General features: G+C 37.1%; 1 protein-coding gene across 1 annotated transcript; it reads right to left on the bottom strand.

Moving 5' to 3' along the window:
• Window positions 1-468: 468 nt before the first annotated feature.
• Window positions 469-11,654, bottom strand: gpr176 (G protein-coupled receptor 176). Its single transcript, XM_051876327.1, has 3 exons — window positions 9,756-11,654; window positions 5,706-5,958; window positions 469-3,713 (listed from the first exon to the last, which is right to left on the bottom strand). The coding sequence occupies exons 1-3, from the start codon at window positions 9,988-9,990 to the stop codon at window positions 2,561-2,563; spliced, it is 1,641 nt and encodes a 546-aa protein (XP_051732287.1). The 5' UTR covers window positions 9,991-11,654; the 3' UTR covers window positions 469-2,560.
• Between the last annotated feature and the right edge of the window lie 1,261 nt (window positions 11,655-12,915).

Below are 12,915 nucleotides of genomic sequence, written 5' to 3'. Positions count from 1 at the left end.
TGAAAGTACTATAGGACCTCAATAGTGTGATTAAGGTGATTGGTAGGAAATCAGTTACAATTTGAAAGTTACAATTTGTAGACATTTTAAGAAAGAAATCATTTACCTGTTGAGAGTGTGTTGACAGTCTATGTAATTGAATGGCTAAGCTTCAGAAAACCAGTAATGATGTGGCTTTGACAGTTACAGATTTGAAAAACAAAAGGTGGGGAAAAAGAACCCTAAACTCTAACACAAAGAACCATTTCAGCATGTAAAGGATTCTTCAGAGTCATGCGGTTCTAAATAGAACTGTTACTATGTGTAAAGAACCTTTAAAGAACCATCTTTTTTTAGAGTGTAGATTCTAAAAGTATGTTCATAAGCACATAAATCATATTTAATTAACTTTGCATACCTGATTTTCCGTAAACAGCTATTGGTATTCACATAGAAACAAAAGTAATGCAAATACAAAGACTTGTAGACTTAAATTCAAATAAGTTTAATTTATTATTAGTAGTATAAGTAGTGTTATTAATGTTATTATATTAGTCATTTTGAAATTAAGTCTAAGTAATAATGGAAACATACCAACATATTAACAATAATAGAGTTTCTAAAGTTTGAAATTGCTGTATGCTTACTCAAGTGCAAGCAAAAAAATAATATGACCAGCCTCTGAGGACCTATACAGATTTAATATCAAAGCTGACATCAGAGACATTATTATTTGAGCTATTTAATGAAAGCCATTGGAAGAACGCAACAAAAAGCCAGGAAACTCTCATCCAATTAAGTCAACCATTGCATGGCACAAGCTGGGTTATCAGTTGCTAAGCAACTCTAATTAAATAAACCCTTGCCTCCAATTTTGAGGTATTTAGTTTAGCTAAATTTGATAGAAATGTCCTGCTTCCATCAATTTAACTAATGTTTTGTAAATCATGAAAAAGGCATTTAAAAAAATGTTTTAAAAGTGCCAAGTAAATGGATGACAATCACTGTATTTCCAAACAAAACTTTCACTTGACCTTTTATACATTCAAGCATTGTGGGGGGAAAAAAGCAGAAAGTATTATGTTAATTCCACATACCCGTTGTGTTGTAGTTATAGAAATCCAAGCTAGCGGTTTCTGGATTTATAAAACACAATAAATCTTCAAAATACATCAAGACATTTTAATTAATGACACCAAAACTGGCATATGGGGGAAATACGCTGCCCTTTTTAATACGTTTTTTCTTCTCAGTCACATGCAAGAGCCTAATCTTTAGCTTTGCGTTTGCCATAAAAGAAGATTAACTCAAAGAAACAATGTTTCCTTTTTATGAATTGCGTATAATGAGACATACTTTATAATAAATACGGGTCAATTATTGAGGAACTGGTCACTCAGTAGAACAGATTTAATTACCACTACCAAGAAATAGGCTTTAGAGATTTTCTGAACATTTAGGTTTTAAAACAATGTTCCTTTTTGCATTGTTTTGCTAGAATTCAAGTATTTCAGTTATAGCTTTTTAACAACCCAATGTTGATTTTAAGTACAGCTGGACATATACTTTTGGAATAGAAAGGATTTCTTCAAAATAACTGATTTGTAAGAAATACAAATACAAGTATAATTAGCCTGAGAATGGCCTGGCTTTTGAAGAAAAGGTATAATTAAATGAAAGCGTTGAAGAATTATAACAACAAAAGCCAAACAAAAGCCTGTGAGTCACAATGCTTACGTAGTATGATTAAACTGTTTTGTTCCAAACAACACTTGTCAAGAATTCTCATTTTGTTTCACCCCATAGAAACAGTAAATCTGAGGTCTTGGTTTTCTAACAGGAAAGCCATATCCCTCCACAAACAAACTGAAATAATAATTTATAGCTGCAAAGATGTAGAATATGAAAACTTCAGTGCATGGGATTAAAACATTCCTTACCCATTTTTTGTCAATAATAAATCATCTTTGCCAACAGCATTATTGAGTATTTGTGCATATAAACCCACATTGGTTTTCCATTACCAGCATATTCCAGAGCAGCATTTTAATAGCATTGTGATGGTAGTGTACATAAAAATACATTTATATATTTGAATTGGGAGTAAATTCGTTTCTAGCTAGCTAGCTGTTCAAGATATTTGAAATAGATTATGTTTTTAAATAAAATGTCGGCAGTGGGGTGACGTTTCAACAAGTTGAGCCGGACACATTAGTAACATTCAACACAGCATGGACATATCTACATAATAACGATTGTGATTAATTTTATTCACCATTCCAACAAAACAAATGTCAAACAATCCATGCCTACCATATGGTGTTTCTTGCATTTTCTTGTGAAAGATCAATTTCCTGTTCTGTCAGTACACGGAGATGAACGATTGTATTAAATTGCCCAAAAAGACAGCAAGAAAGCATGTAAACTCTGCCTACTTCCTATTGTAAACGTAAACTCTTCATGAGTTCTCTCCTTCATTGTTTTGCACTCACATAGAAAACGATCCCAAAATAACTTCAGATATAAAACAGACAGTCCTTCTTCTTGGCTTCTTATGATTTGGTCCATGGCACTCTGTGTTTTAGGGGTCCACATTAGGGAAGGTACTAACTTTATTGTTTCTACTGATGCGTCTCTCGGACCGAACTCTAGGCTGCTTGGTCTGGATCAGCTCTTCTGGTGTGTTACCCAACGGAGGCAGGAGTCTTTTCTTACTGTTCCTGGTTTCAGGCAGCCATTGAGGAGGCAGCTCAAACGGCCCAAAACCAAACTGAGTTGCATCCTCGGGGTCCGTGGGAGTCGCGGGGGCGACCTGCGAAGAGGAGTAGGCACACGACTGAATAGGGGAATGTTTTGGTAAGACTAAGCCCTCTTCTTTAACCCCGTCCCCTGACTGTGGCTGACGCACATCTCCTGCCGCCATTCCATTTCCACCCTCTCCCTCATCTTTGTTTTGGAAGTTGGCAGAAGCCACAGATGAAATTTCATTCTCATCTTCTTCATCCTCATTTGGCCTGAAGATCTGCTGTTGGCCGATATTGAACATCTCCAGGAGTTGACTACCAGAGCGAACCACAGTCTCGCCCCCTAGTGGCCCTACCTCAGCCAGACCTCCAACGTTGACCATGTTCCTTCGGCTATAGCGTCGATGCAGCCGTGCTAGCATATCAAGAAGGCAACGTCGCACAGAGCGGTTTACTGTGAGGAGGAACAATGGGTTGGTGAGGAGAGAGACCTTTGGCAGCCACATAGCAGTAAGTTGTAACCAAGACGAGGCTTTTGCAGCCCCTAGCACTGCACGGTATATCACCAGAGCGGCGTAGGGAGTGCTGCAGAGTGCAAAGACTAGGACGATAGACAACAGAGTGGCATGAAGTTCAGACTCACGCTGAGACACATATGGGATAGAAATGCTGTTCTGAGGGGTGCGCAGCGCTGCGATGATCACTTTCTTCTTCTGGCTGCTGCTTAATGCACGGCGGATTAGTGCCATCGCTAGAAACACCACTGCTAGTGGTAAAATAAGTGTGGTGATGCTGTATGTGACCATGTAAACCAGATGTCCAAGCGATTGGCCATCAGAACAAGACGAGGTGGCGTAGACATCCGTCACATTGCTTATGGCGAAAACCGGGACACTGGCCACCACGGCATGCACCCAGATGTAGATGACCAGGTCTCTGGATTTGGCATCTGATATCTTTCTCTCCAGTGGATACAACACTGAGTAGTACCTGAAAGAGAAAGAGAGGGGCAGTTACATTTTGGTGAAATTTTGCAAACAAAAAAGGTCTATTGTCTGTCTTTCAAGCAGCTTTCTCTTAGTCAATGCAGCGAAATCTGCGTGGGGAATGCAGAGTTTTAGTTAAATGTTTTTTTGTTTTTTTTTTAAATGGAACTAGTTCTAAAAAAGAATTGTTGGTTGTTGGTTCCCAGCCCTAGTTGAGCATGTACACCACATCTGCTTACATTGACTGCACATATTAACCAATCTGTAGCAATATTAAAGGGGACATATCATGAAAATCTGACTTTTTCTGTGTTTAAGTGCTATAATCGGGTCCCCGGTGCATCTACCAACCCAGAAAATGTGAAAAAGTACAACCCAGTAATTTTGTTTTGGTAAGCCTTTCTCTGCATGCATGTGAAAAAAACGAGCCACTCAGATTTCGCCCCCCTAGTGAATCTTAATCTGCACATTTCCACCCAGGATGCCACCATTTTGTTTTCGCAAGCAAGGCAAAGCTGCAGATGAAGAAAATGTAAGTATTTTTAAGTAATGCAATGTGTTTCTTCGGTTCAGGCAGCTCCACTTTCCTTGTGCTTTCCCTTAGCCTCCATACACTCTATTACTTGATGCTAGCACAAACAGAAGTTGTGTTTGACAGAAATGTATCAGTGTTACTTATGACTCAACCACAAAACAGCTTAGATTACTAATGTGATGTCATTTTACGCCGGACTGCTTCACAAACGAGGGTTAATGCTGGATTTGCAAAAAAGATTAACATGACAGCACATGCTAGTCGATGAGTTGAATCAACTCCACAGCAGCTATAAATAACTACATAAATTTATCCACTAACCATTCAGAAACGTCCAGTTGCATTCTAAAAGTTGTAACTTCTTCCTGAGTCTCTCCATCAGTGTCCGACTCCAGTTTGAACAATGTAAGGCTGAACACCATTACTGACAATCGTCATTTTGGCTGCATGAGATTCTCCAGCTTTGTTGTTGTTGAGCAACTGAAGCACGAGCTGTCAGTACTCTTTTTGAGAGCAGGCTGGTAGCAGAAGCTCATTTGCATTTAAAGGGACACACACAAAAACGGCATGTTTTTGCTCGCACCCAAATAGGGGCAAATTTGACAAGCTATAATAAATGATCTGCAGGGTATTTTGAGCTGAAACTTCACAGACACATTTTGGGGACACCAGAGACTTATATTACATCTTGTGAAAAGGGCGATAATAGGTCCCCTTTAAGTCTCACAAGCATTAGAACATACAGTAGTAAGCTATATATTTGATTTGCTAAAAAGAATCAGTTCATTCTGTAAAAGGATCGGTTGGACAACACTGGTCGCTCTGAAGAGTTTTGATTTGATTTGATCACTAAAAAGAACTGACTCATAAGAGCCAACCATTTGGGAATTGGACTAGACAAGATGTGCTAAATGTATTTTTTGGTTCTGGTTCTGAATTAGAATCGCTTGTCAGCTCCCAGCCCTAATTGCCTGAATTACATAGCCTTGATACTGTTTAGAGGACTAAATTATTTATTATAATAGCAGTTAAAATGCCTTATGTGTGTGCAAAAACATAGTAGATGTATTTTATTGATTCATAATTGAAATCCCAGAAAATACCAAACAAAATCAAAACAAATCTGCAAAATATGAATATCAGTATGTTTTATTATGTGATTTGTGTAAAAGAAAATGTGAAAAAATGTTGGTTTCAAGAAAGGCTTCTGTGCTAAGCAAAATAAATTATTCAATGAATTGATAAAGGGTCTGGCAGAGTACGTTGCTATGGAAGCACTAGTATGTGAAACAGCTGGTGCCCATGGGTTGAGTACAACTGTAAAAGTTTCCAGATTTTTTCATTTTCATATTATCATCTTAACCAATTTTTTAATGATTGTTTGGTTGAGACTGATAATATTGACATCAAAGCTGAGACAATTACACTTCATTTACACAAAATGCATATCCACTGACTCACCTGTCCATGGCGATGACAGCGAAGTTTAGCACAGTGGCGGAGCAGAAAAGCCTGTGTAGGAACTTGATAGTTTTGCACAACAGGAGTGTATGAACCCATAGGCAGCATAGGGGACTGGCATTCAGGGCTATGTCAAAGGGCACACACACCAAGCCAGCACAAATGCCAGAACACGCCAGGTTCTTGATGAAGAGATTTGTGACAGACTTGAAGACATTGGTGTAACAAGTGCACCATAGCACTGCAATATTGCCTGGGGACAAAGAGATGAAAAGGAGAAAAGGTTGAAGGTTCACAAGCCTAGGTCAGTATTCAAGGACACACAATTCAATGTGCAGCCTTCATCTCATTGTCTACAACATCAGTTCCCATGTCAATGAAGGTTGCAAGCCTGATTCCTGCAAGAAACAGTATGTTATTCTTATGCTGTTATGAAGGACAAACAAGCCTCACAGCACAGAAGATTTGTTGAAGAAGCTAAATAGTAGCATGCACAGACACGTAGAATCCAAGTGATTGCAATATTGAGATGTTTTCTTGAGACACTGGTTGGGTATTTCATCTTTTTAAAGGAATTTTCCAGCTTCAATGGATGTTGAGCTCAATTGAGTACATTTGTGGTATAATGTTGATTACCATTTATGGAAAATAAATTTTCACTTGTCCCTCCTTTTCTCTAAAAAAAAAAAAAAAAAAAAAAAAGCAAAAATATAACCCATATTTTTGCTTTTTATTGTTTTAGAGAAAAGGAGGGACAAGTGAAAATTTATTTTCCATACAGTCATGCACTTACAATGGAAGTGAGTGGGGATAATCTGTAAACATTAATAATTGTTGCAGTAGTAGTATAGCCGTATATGTTAACATGATTTTAGTGTGAAAGTTTCACTTTTTTGTGTAAAATTACATAGTTTCATTGCCATTTCAACAGAACACCTAAAACCTGTAAACATCTTGTATGATTTAAACAGCTTTGAACAAGTTTTAACAGAAGATTATATAATTGTTTCACATTTCTGCTTTTAAATCCTCCAAGAAATGGGCCTATTCACTTGTGGATTGGATTTCATGTGGAAATGGATTTCAGGTTGAAAGTCAAATGCTCCAACTTGCACTGAACCCAGAATATTCCTTTAAACACATGACAACACAGCTGTAAGAGATAAGCATTACCAAAGCATTTCCATACTTTCTTCATACCACAGATATGCATTTAAAACAATCAGTGAGAGCATGTAAAATGTTTTACTTGCGGCTAAATGAAAATGAAACATGTCATTTCAAGTGGAAAACCAAGATTTTTTTCTTCTTTGAAGAAATGATGCACGGGCATCAGGAATTCACACGCCTTGAATTGAAATGGAGCCTGAGGTGATTCTCTCTTTGGATGTTGATGTGAACGGAGCACTTAGATGACAGGTGCTCTAGCTAGCCCCATTATTACGCTTGACACACTTTCGGAAGGTGCATCTTCTTGCGAAGATCGTGACTTTCATCTTTTCTATTACCATGCAGGTGTAACGGGCAAAGCACAGATGAATCCATCTGCAGCTGCCTCTGTGTTATTACCCTGGTGACATTTAGAGTGCACACTGACATGCCGGACAATTGTCCATTTGTTCCCAGAGGTCTCCAGAAAGTTTGTGGTTAACAGTGGTATTTAGACTTCACAGGGGCTCCATTAGTGGTTTCTCAACTCTTTCTAATATGTTTAAGAATTCTGAAGTGTGAAAATGGATGGTAATTGCCCTTTCTGACATTTTCAAACAACTAACTTAGCTGTAATTATTATGTTTAATGAATCTTAATCACTGAAAAATCACTCAAAAGTAATGAAATTGTCAGAACATATGGTATTATCAAATCTTACCATGTCTTTAAAATGATAGTTCTCCAAAAATGAACATTCTGTCATAATTTACTCATCTTCTTTTGTGTTCTGTAGTAAAAAGAAACTCATACAGGTTTGGATCATCATGCGGGTGAGTAAATGATGACAGAATTTTCATTTTTGGGTGAACTATCCCTTTAAAGTTTTTGTCTGAGAATGATTCAATATTTATGCATTTTACTTCTGTATGTAATATTGAACTTGAATGTATAAACAGCTAACAGATGCATAAAAAAATGTTATTGGAATATCATGCTATCACAAAAACAACTGTAATCTTTTTTTATTTGGAGGGTACATGAGCCAAGCTGTTTGCTAAATGAATGCCAAGGATAAAACTTAAGTACAGTAATGACTAAACCATTGCCAATGACTTTCTAGTTATCACAATGAATGTCAGAAACACAAAATTCCCAACTTTTCTGAAACTTAAGCCCTGATCCAGTGCAAAGACAAATCTTCAGATTACGAACATTTATACTAAGCCTTCTGCAAGCTCATTAGTCATGTGATGTCTCATTTGTTTTTTATTTTTACGTATTTGCCTCCCTTTGGAAAAAAGCAGAACAAAGGGACATTATACTATAATCATTGCTAAAATCTCATTTATTCAGAGAAGGGCTCTGAAATATTTTTCTTTCTCTTTTCACTTCCATTGGCACAGTATGGTGTGAAAACACATTCAGGAAGATAAGATTGTCAATCATGTTCCACAGCACCTAATCTGTGTAAACAGCCTTCTGTGTAATTTGGCTTTTTTCTGTCCTAAGCATTAGTGAGTGGCTGCCGTGTAGTAAAAATTCTCCTTAGAAACCTGCCATGTGACATCATAGTGATTGTAGAAACATTACTGTTTGTATCGATTGAAGCATGAATGAACCCAGCAAAAACAACCTCTAGTTTCTTTGCTCCTGATTTGTCACATGGTCAGTGGCTTCTATATGTGATAATCACGTTGCTGCAATGTGTAAGAAATCACAAAGTCATCTTAACACATTTTCCAGGAAACATCACGGGCATGGCGAATCATTTGATTAGTGCTATCTAATATATTTTCTAAGTTTTAAAAGTTTTACTTTTAGTGAAAACAAGTTGTTTGCACAAAGCATCAGCGACAGCATAAATTGTCATCAAAACAATTTAAATCTCAGCAAAAGTTCTCCAGGTGACTAGTGATACTGTAAAAATCTATAGAATAATAGAGATGTCTATATATTGTAAATTAATTTAAGAATCAGCATTTGCAATGAACGACTTGTAGTTTTATTTAGGAAAGATACTAATATTACTGCATATTATAGAAATATAATGAAAGGAAATGATCACTGAGCTGAGGTCAATAATTTAACTCGTTCTCAAAAGAAGTGAATGTAAAACTGCACTTCTGATATACACCTTCATGGCAGAGATGTATATTCAACAGGTTACGAAAAAGAAAACTGTAATCACACAAAACAGTTATTTTGAACAAAACCAGTAATGCTATAAAAAGGAAAAAAAAACTCTTTAAATTCTTAATAACAAGTATTTAATTCCTCCCATAAGTTCCCATGCTTTGAATAGCATATATTATTAGACAAAGACTTGTGGGATGGGCATTTCTCACTCATATTTTGAGTTATTAACACTAAAAAATCTTGATTGTTTTTAATATTTAAGTAAAAAAAATGATTCAAGGAACAGATTTCAAAATGTGACATTGTTAAATAATGTTTAAATGGACAGCCTGATGTTACAGTGTACAGATTGTGAAAGAAAAAACTTGCTGCAGCATGACAAATTACAACATCTGTGCCTCAGTGAATGCTCAATAATGAACAGCATTTGTTTACAATTACAAAAATGATCTGAACATATACTGTACTATCTGCTTGAATGTTGTTTATCACGGAAAATATGTAGCCTAATCATGTTTGCTAAATTTTCACATTCCAAATATAATGTGCACCAACTGTAACCTTGAGAGTGGATATTCATTCAGATGTACAGTGCAATTGGCTAATAGCCTTATATTGGATAATGCAGTTTATCACATCAATTAACCAGTTAGATGTGATTGTTTGTTTTATTAAAATATATTTAGAGATTAGTGCAGCCCCCACACATTTGCTGACGAACAGCCAAACATTTTCATTCTCGTGTTTGTATAGGCTACTTACCCAAAAGAGAGCCGATGAGGATGAAAACTTGAATGGTGGTGGTGAAATCTTTGTAGGCTCTTTCCTGCGCGTGCAGGATCTCCTCCAGCCGTGTCACCTCTGTATTCTGTGCATCACCCCACAGACCCACCGGAGACGACGCGTTTAGGAAACCCAGGTTCGAGGCGTTTAAACTTGTGGTTCCGTTTTCTGTCAGAGGAAACCAGCTCTCCGCGTTTTCCGCCTCCATCATCATTCATATCTGAGGCGCCACTATAATTCTTCGGCTAGGGTCTCGCGACTCTCGCCGCGCGCACGTTATGGTGACTAGAGCTGGAGCGTTATGATGTCTTGTCCATCATGATTAACACGCGCGTTTTCTCCAGTTTCTCAAAATTATCGAAAACGTGAAACATTTTGGAAATACGTTTCCCGAGCATAATATGTCCCAGACAGGACTGCATATTGCAGAATTGGTTAAATTTGCATTACGTAGTGATATTATCGCTAAACAGCTGCCTTTTCAAAATCACGATATTGAAAGGCATATTTCAGATATAAAAAGGCATGATTTTGTTTTCACAGCACAGATCACAATGAATGTCATAGATGGAGCGATACGGTAGTGACGGCGTCATTTACGCGCTTGTCTCATGCCACATCACTCAACTTCATTTCACTAGCTGTGTAAATATACGAACATGGTATACAATAATACGGGTCATATAGGCTACAATATTTCGAGAGCATTGGGTTACTAAAATATGTAACTGTATGCAAATAATGATGTCTAAACAGTGTATATGATGAGCCATAGACAATACGATAGAGAAATTACCAACATACCCGTATGAGATCGTTATGAATGATCATAGCCAAATCCAAGTGTCAAAAAAAAAAAAAAAAAACGAGTAAACGCATATCACGCTAAATAACGTGTCAGTGTGACTACTCGGTTTTTAGCGAACATGCTTCACTGAGAGTGACAATAGCGCTTTATTTCTTAAAATGAAAGGTGGGCGCTTACAATAAAACGTCACCGCATCCGTCGGCGTCTTCTAGAGGCGCGTGAGAATTTGAAAGAGAGGTATTGAGCCTGTATTTGGCGAGATTGCTGCAGACACGCACTGACTGCACGCGAACAAAGGTATTAACAGAATCCTCAGAACAGATACGGTATTTTAAGAGTTTTCCTTATTGTGAATAATAGTAAATAATTTATCCAGTGAGCAAAACACCAAGCATAGCCTACTAAATCCACAAATTAGCCTATTCTTTGCAGTGTCTACTGAGTTTGCAAACCTCGAAAACAGATGAGGTATCCTATACTCACACTGCATTGAATTTGTCTACGTGTTGCTTTAGTTTGTTTGTTTCTATAATAGGAAGGTCAGTGTTCCTTGTGGTCAGGGGAAATTTTAGACAGCCCATGAGGAATCTCTAAAGCCTGCATGAAATGAGACATTAGCTGTCACAGAAGGATGTTGTCACAAGGGTTATAGCCTATCTCAGTAACTATAAGGTTTTGAGTAAAAATTCCAGGCATGTCTTTTTCTCTAGCAATGGTTTTAAATATTTCAAACACCTCTTAAATATTTGTGAATTCTACATCTAATACAACAGTGATAAACATGCAGCTCCAGCATTGTGATTTAGCAGCAAAAGGCTATAAGCTATTTAAAATCATTCAAAATCAAAGTTTTCTTTATACTATATATAGGATATCATCTGTGATGCTACCCTCAATTGTCAATTTGAATTGTCATTTGTAATTTATTTCCCTTAAAGGGATTGTTCACTCAAAAATGAAAATTTGATGGTTATCTGCTTACCCCCAGGGCATCCAAGATGTAGGTGACTTTGTTTCTTCAGTAGAACACAAATGATGATTTTTAACTCCAACCGTTGCAGTCTGTCAGTCTTATAATGCATGTCAACGGGAACACAATCTATAAGAGTCAAAAAAACATGTACAGACAAATCCAAATTAAACCCTGCGGCTCGTGACGACACATTGATGTCCTAAGACACGAAACGATCGGTTTGTGTGAGAAACCGAACAGTATTTATATAATTTTTTACCTCTAATACACCACTATGTCCAACTGCCTTGAGCATCCGGTGTGTGAGGTCTGAAAACGCGCTGTGATGCCCGAAGTGATCTCTCGCGCGTATGTTTCAATGAGTGCGTCCGGCGTCAGAGTGCATTCAGACCTCACACACCAGATGCTCAAAGCAGTTGGACATAGTGGTGTATCATCATTGGTGTTCTACTGAAGAAACAAAGTCACCTACATCTTGGATGCCCTGGGGGTAAGCAGATAAACATAAAATTTTCATTTTTGGGTGAACTATCCCTTTAAGTGATTGTGATTTATGGATACTGCAATCTGCAATATTATTCTCAGCACTAGATATCATCTACTGCTGTTTAGACATAAAGGACTTTACTCATGCTAATAAATCCTAACATTGTCCAATGACTATTTTAAGACAAGTAAATCATTAGGCTATATAAAAATGTTCATGAATAGAGCGAAAGACCTCTGTAGCTCACATAAAATGCTACAGGCCCTATAGAAAACAAGAACATGTTAGCTAGCAACCGACCCTCATCTACTGTATTCATTACCATAATATAGATTTTCTTTGTTGTAGAGCTCATACTGCCGTCCACATCAGTAATCCTTGGTGTTTTTATCTGGGGAATCGGCTGGAAAATATTCTTCACATGTATTCAACATAATTTTTAGTAACCAAATGATGTTTCTGTAAAACTGCAAAGGCTTTTCCATGTTATTACCATTGTTTTATTCAACTTTGGACAATATTAATATTCAAATAAATATTAGAATTATGATGTGATTCCCCACACAAGAACAATCATCAATCCATGGGAATGTCATGTTATAGTAACAGCTCCTCTATAAATATAAAATGAACCTTTTCCATTTAATCAGCATGCGAGAACTCTTAAGAGCTTCCTCTGAAGTAGTCCGAGTTAAGCGTCAAGGCCCACTAGAGTGTTTCCTTATCATAGCGCTCTCTAAATGATTTGCAATAAGTACCACTGGAGATTTGCACAAGATCTCCTCAAATTTCATGTTTTTTTTGTTTTTTTTTAACATGTTGATAAATCTGAAAGAAACCTGTCCTCAGCATTCATCCACTGAGTTTGGCT

This window comes from Ctenopharyngodon idella, chromosome 20, assembly GCF_019924925.1.
Source record: "Ctenopharyngodon idella isolate HZGC_01 chromosome 20, HZGC01, whole genome shotgun sequence".
NCBI lineage: Eukaryota > Metazoa > Chordata > Actinopteri > Cypriniformes > Xenocyprididae > Ctenopharyngodon > Ctenopharyngodon idella.
Note: the sequence above shows the minus strand (reverse complement) of the source record. Positions and strands in the feature narration are given on the sequence as shown.